We start from the raw sequence: 6,769 nt of genomic DNA on the forward strand, positions 1-6,769 counted from the left end.
GGCGACGTTGATGATGAATGGGAGGTCGGGAGCGGTTGGGATTCCGTGTCAGAATGGTGTTTGTGAGTGCTTCTTGGAAATATTACGGGCGCAATGCTGAATTAGTTGAGGCTTAATGAAGTATTAGACCTAACGCACGCATACTACACATACCCCTAAACATCGGTATGGGTGTGTGAGTGTAAATCATTCATAGTTCTGTCAACTATAATCCATTTACATATATTATTGTATAGGCAAATATCAATCGGATTCCTGATAACAATTCTGAGCATGGTTTAATCAAGACGGTGTCGAGCTGTGTAAAGCATCCCATAGAATATGCATCGCGTCGAAGGCAATAAGCGACCACGGTGCCGCGCGTGACACTCTGAGCGGAGAAACACCGTCGTGATGCAAGGAACAGAGAGAAACTGCGTCGTCGCAGTGCCATGGGCGAACGAGGCTCCAAGTCGAAGCGCCATGAGATAGGAGCCACCACGTCGTCGCAATGCCATGGTAGAGAAGCCACACGTCATCCCAGGGCCACGAGAGAGAGGCTACACGTCGTCCCAGTGCCACGAGAGAGAGGCCACACGTCGTCCCAGTGCCACAAGAGAGAGGCCACACGTCGTCCCAGTGCCACGAGAGAGAGGCCAGCCGTCGTCCCAGTGCCGCGAGAGAGAGGCCACACGTCGTCCCAGTGCCACGAGAGAGAGGCCACAAGTCGTCCCAGTGCCACGAGAGAGAGGCCACACGTCGTCCCAGTGCCACGAGAGAGAGGCCACACGTCGTCCGAGGGCCACGAGAGAGAGGCCAGCCGTCGTCCCAGTGCCGCGAGAGAGAGGCCACACGTCGTCCCAGTGCCACGAGAGAGAGGCCACAAGTCGTCCCAGTGCCACGAGAGAGAGGCCACACGTCGTCCCAGTGCCACGAGAGAGAGGCCACACGTCGTCCCAGTGCCACGAGAGAGAGGCCAGCCGTCGTCCCAGTGCCGCGAGAGAGAGGCCACACGTCGTCCCAGTGCCACGAGAGAGAGGCCACAAGTCGTCCCAGTGCCACGAGAGAGAGGCCACACGTCGTCCCAGTGCCACGAGAGAGAGGCCACACGTCGTCCGAGGGCCACGAGAGAGAGGCCAGCCGTCGTCCCAGCCTGGCCCGGCCTCCCGCGGCGGCCGCAATGTTCGTCAGTCCCACCTCCGCCGCGCGAGGACATGGCGCCGAGGTTCATCTGCTGTAATTCGGGAACTATTCCAAACAGCCCGACACAATAATTAATTAACTAAATGATAATGCTATTCTAATGGGAACACCGAGCAGATGTTGCTAATGAGACGGGTGACATAATGGCTAACGTTTGTGTTCTGAACGAACGCAGGCGAAGAGATTTTTTGTCATTTAATAGGAGTAAAGGCTTTTGATATGAATAGGCAGTGCAGGAGGGCAGAGACAAAAGAACATTTCGTTATAATCTCTCTCTTTCGCTGTTTGTACTTACACAGAGACTAAAACTATATAATATATATACTTATATATATATATATATATATATATATATATATATATATATACACATGTGTGTGTGTGTGTGTGTGTGTGTATGTGTGTGTGTATGTGTGTGTGTATGTGTGTGTGTATGTGTGTGTGTGTGTGTGTGTGTGTGTGTGTGTGTGTGTGTGTGTGTGTGTGTGTGTGTGTGTGTGTGTGTGTGTGTGTGTGTGTGTGTGTGTGTGTGTGTGTGTGTGTGTGTGTGTGTGGGTGTGTGTAGGTGTGTGTATGTATATATGTGTGTGTATGTATATATATATATATATATATATATATATATATATATATATATATATATATAAACACACATGCACACACACACACACTCAGAACACTCAAATGCATATATACATAGACATATATACATTTACATATATAGAGAGATAATTAGATATATAGAAAGAGAGAGAGATAAAAGAAGAGAAGAGAAATACGGATTTTTAAATAAGATAGAGAGAGCGGGTGTGGAGAGCAAGAACAGAAGAGAAAGAGAAAGAGAGCAGAAGCAAGTGGCAAAAAGGCAAGGACAGGAAAGAGGAGAATACAGACAGGAACTGCAGGAACTACAGCTAATCGGTCGGAAGCAGATAATGAGAGCGGGAGATATTTCGGGTCCGGGAGCGCGGGCGGGCGGGCGGCGGGGGGGGGGGGGGGGGTGACGGTTATGTGTCTGCCGTCTGCGCCCTTTGGCTGCGGCTGGGGCGAGGGGGTGCAAGGGGTAAGCTATGGGAGGGGGGAGAATGGGTACAAGGAGGAGGCCATGAGGAGTGCAGGAAGAAGGCCATGGGGGATGGGGGGGGGGGGGCGTAGCGAAGCCATGGGGGACGTAAGGAGCAAGCCAAGGAGGATGAGAGGAAGAAGCCATGTGGCGGTGTAGGAAGACATGGTATTCTCCTTGGAATAGGGTGGTGATGAGGGCGTGAGGGCGAGATCACGAGGCGGTCATGGAAAGGGCGCGCCACAGCCTCTCTCACACACACACGCGCGCAGGTTGGGTGGCTGGCATCTCGCAGCGTGCAGGTTGATGCAATTGCTGGATTGATTAAAGGAGGGAATCTTGCAGCGGCAGTCAAAGGTGTTGTTGTGGTGCTGTTCTGCTGTACCGGTAGATTCTGGGGCGGGGGAGGGGGGGGCGACTCCATTTCGGATTTGCACGCAGCGAGAGAGAGAGAGAGAGAGAGAGAGAGAGAGAGAGAGAGAGAGAGAGAGAGAGAGAGAGAGAGAGAGAGAGAGAGAGAGAGAGAGAGAGGGGGGGGGGAGAGAGAGAGAGAGAGAGAGAGAGAGAGAGAGAGAGAGAGAGAGAGGGGGGGGAGAGAGAGAGAGAGAGAGAGAGAGAGAGAGAGAGAGAGAGAGAGAGAGGGAGAGGGAGAGGGAGAGGGAGAGAGAGAGAGAGAGAGAGAGAGAGAGAGAGAGAGAGACAGAGAGACAGAGAGACAGACAGACAGAGACAGACAGACATATAGAGACAGGCAGACAGAGAGAAAGATAATGGTTTCTAAACTACATAAGTCTACCACAAATGTTTACCAAAATGAATGCTTACCGCCAACAGACCTATTGCCTATAAGTATTTTCACTGTTGAAGAATAAACACGATTTCATGTTAGTTTTATACATGGAACAGCCACTAAACTCTCTTCTGGTGCTCCTTGTCCCATGAACGAACGATCCCTCCATAATGTTTCATTACAATCCGTCAGTAACTTTCTCGGTAGAGTTGTTGACAATAAATGCCAAATGATTCATAATTTCGACAGGAAAAACAAGTAAAAGTAAAAGGAAATAAGAGAAAAATAAAAGGAGGAAAGAAAGGAAAGCAAGTTGAGGTTCTCTTGAATTTCCCAATTCCTCTTCGCCTCCTCTTTCACACTCTTCTTTATGCCTCTATCTCTCCCGTTAATTCCACCTCTATCTTCGTCTCTCATCACCCATCAACAGTCTTTTCTTTCTTTTCCTCTCTCCCTTCGCTTATCCCTCCGTCTTCCATTCATTAATCCTTCAGTCGTTTTTTGCTCCGTTCTTATGTTATTCACGATTTTTCACAATTAGCTATTCTTGTCGCCTTTCCCAGTTCCAGCGTTCTCCTTGTCCCCTCTTCCGCGTTCCTCTTTTATTTGGCTATTTATTAATTCACTTTCACTACCTATTTGCGGTAATTTATTGTCTTCATTATCATCAGCAATATCTCTTATTATTACTATTATCATCGTTATCATTACTGTTAAAATAATTATCATTAGCATCTGTGTTATTGTTACACTCTTGTCCTTATGAGACAGGGAGACAGACAGAAATCCGGGTAAACAAAATTCACGGCAGAAATGAGACAAAGAGGAGGGAGGAGGAAAAGCCATGCTGGGAAGGGACCAAGGAAAGAGCAGCAAAGCAGGACGGGAGATTAAAGTAGTCCACTTTGGAGATGAAGTAGCGGCGAACAAGACAAAAGCTGAGGAAGTGAGCGCCCCAGCTGGGCAGACGGCGCTGACGAAGGCACGAGTCGCGGCGGTGGTGAAGGTGATGGTGTCGGGAGGAGGTATGGTGTTAAAGACACTGTTGCTGAAGAGCTTTGTCCACGGGGTGTTCTTGGGAGGGGGTGAGGGTTGTGAAGTCCGAGGTGATGTCGGTTGTAAAGTAAAGGCAGATGCGATTTCATTGATGTGTCATTTGACAGGAAATCGGTATAGTATTACGAGGTTAATCTTGGTAATGGAAAATGATGCTAAAAACAGAGATGTCACTTGGTGATTAGCGAATGTGCGACGTATGGAAAACAATGATATTGGTCCTGCATCACAACAATTAAAGGAAACAGATCATCACCGACTCCGGTAGCTGCGATAATGGAGGTGATAAAGAACGGCAAATCTTTATCTCCCGTTGCTCCTGCGCCGCGGTTCGCAGATAAAGGCGAGCCTGTTAACAATATGTCATCGCTGCGCCACTTAGCGATAATAACCAGACTCATTAAAAAAAAGCCTCGGGAAGGAATGAGACTGAGCCAGCAACAAAGATAACATCAAAGGGCAGTGATAACGGGCAGGGAGAAGGGGCTGCGGGCAGGGGGGGGGGGGGGGGGGAGGGCCACGGGTCTTGGGGTCTGGCGGGCTGGCGGGCGGCGGCACTGTCCTCTCTCCTTGTTCGTTAATACAATTTAAAGTATTAAGTAAAAGATCCTACAAGTTCGTGGAAGGTGGAGAGAGACTCGCGGAGGTTTTGTGGCACGCACAAAGGGGAGGCATTAGAAGTTTTACCATCGCGCTGGAAGAAGCACTGGGATGCCCCCCTCCCTCCCTCCCTCCCTTCCTGGCCCCCATGCCCAACACCCATGCCATACCCTCTCTCTCCTCCCGAAGCTCTCCGCCTCCTGTCCCTCCTTCAGAAAGATTCCAGAAGCAACGGCGGAGAGGATTCTGTGCCTCCTGCTCCTCCAGAAGGAACCAGAAGAGTACAAGTTAAAGATGACGCCGGTAACACTGCAAAGAAGGAAGGACCCGCCACCGGCCCTACCCCCACCCCCTCTCCTCCCTCCCTATCTCCTCCCACCACACACTCAGAGGAAATAGGAACTTGCATTTTGAGAACAAACATATCCAGTCAAGGCCGGAGAGAGGGAGGGAGGGAGGGAGAGGGAGGGGTGAAGAGAGAGAGAAAGACAGAGAGAGAGAGAGAGAGAGAGAGAGAGAGAGAGAGAGAGAGAGAGAGAGAGAGAGAGAGAGAGAGAGAGAGAGAGGAAAGGAGATGAGAGAGGAGGAAAGGAGAGAGAGAGAAGAGAGAGAGAGAGAGAGAGAGAGAGAGAGAGAGAGAGAGAGAGAGAGAGAGAGAGAGAGAGAGAGAGAGAGAGAGAGAGAGAGAGAGAGACAGACAGACAAATAGACAAACAAAAAACCGAAACAAAAAGAGAGGAAAAACAAAAAAAAAGGGAGTTTCGACAAGCTCCTCCTCCTCCTCCTCCTCCTCTCTCTCCTTCAGTAGGAACTCCAGGAAGAGGAGGTGAAGGTGCGCGACATAGCTGGAAGTCTGCCATCCGAATATGAGCGGGTTAGGAGGACTGGATATCTACCCACATTACGAAGACTGGAAGAACCCGCACGACTGCCGGGAAGAAATGCCTCGAGACGAAGGGGAAATATTCAAGTACGAAGAAATTGGAAATGGCGTTGTGTTGGACCTTTTCGCGGTTCTTAAGATGGGACATAAAGATGGGGAAAGGAGGGGAGGAAGAGGAGAAAGGAGAGGGGAAAGAGGAGGAATGGGGAGGAGAAGGAGAAGAAGATAAAAAGGGGGCGGTGGAAGAATAGAGAGAAGGAAGAAGGGAAAAGAAAGAAGAGGAAAAAGAAGCTGAAGGGTGAGGAGGAGGAGAAAAAAAAAGGAGGATGAATAGGGAGAAGAGAAAGAAGAAAGAGAGACAAGAAAGAAAGCGATTAAAAAAAGAAGTTTCGACGTCAAAGAATCCAAGAGAAGAAACCCGAAGTTTCTTCCATGGTAAAGAACAAGCGGACCGGAAGTGATCATGAGAAGTATAGGCTTAAGATCTCGAGGCGGAGAATATGGGATTGGGAATTCTCAGCCTGGAATAATCGACCAGACGCTCTCAGGTCGCCGGGAACACGATTTCGCGTTCTCCAGGTTAAAAGTATTTGATGCCGACCCCCCCCCCCCCCCGCGCCCCCTTTACCCTGAAGAGGAGCTGGACCATGTCTGTTTGGTTGACGCATTTTTTTTTTTTTTTTTTTTTCTTGGGATACTTTATGCGTTTCTTTGTTACGGCGAGAAAGGAAAGGCGGAGGTAAAGTCTCTCGGTCTCTCTCTTGTGTTAAAGCCTCTTTCTTTTGTTGAAATTTCTCTTTTATGTTAGAGTATCTTCTCTTGTGTTAAAGTCTCTCTCTCTCTCTCTCTCTCTCTCTCTCTCTCTCTCTCTCTCTCTCTCTCTCTCTCTCTCTCTCTCTCTCTCTCTCTCTCTCTCTGTAAATGCCTTTATGTGTTCCTTTGTTAGGGGGAGAAAGGAAAAGTGAAGGTCTCGGTCTCTCTTTGTGTTAAAGTTTGTATGTTAAAGTCTCTCTCTCGTGCTGAAGTTTTTTTTTATTGAGTTAAGTCCATTTCTTGTGTTAATGTCTCTCATCTATATTAAAACCTCTTTCTCTCTCTTGAGTTATTGTACTTCTTTTATGTTTAAGTGTCTCTTGTCCTGAACTCTCTCTCTCTCTTTCGTGTTAAAGTTTTTCTCTCATACTAAGTCTGTCTC

General features: G+C 48.7%; 1 protein-coding gene across 1 annotated transcript; it reads left to right on the plus strand.

The window, feature by feature from the left end:
• The first annotated feature begins 431 nt into the window (after positions 1 to 431).
• LOC125026877 (serine/arginine repetitive matrix protein 1-like) lies at positions 432 to 1,253 on the plus strand. Its single transcript, XM_047615475.1, has one exon. It carries the CDS (start codon positions 432 to 434, stop codon positions 1,251 to 1,253), a length of 822 nt encoding a protein of 273 aa, XP_047471431.1.
• The last annotated feature ends 5,516 nt before the right edge of the window (positions 1,254 to 6,769 follow it).

This window comes from Penaeus chinensis, chromosome 7, assembly GCF_019202785.1.
Source record: "Penaeus chinensis breed Huanghai No. 1 chromosome 7, ASM1920278v2, whole genome shotgun sequence".
Classification (NCBI taxonomy): domain Eukaryota; kingdom Metazoa; phylum Arthropoda; class Malacostraca; order Decapoda; family Penaeidae; genus Penaeus; species Penaeus chinensis.

Excerpts from the sequence above, each read along its gene's own strand:
- LOC125026877 (XM_047615475.1), top strand. The coding sequence starts at position 432 with ATGGGCGAACGAGGCTCCAAGTCGAAGCGCCATGAGATAGGAGCCACC.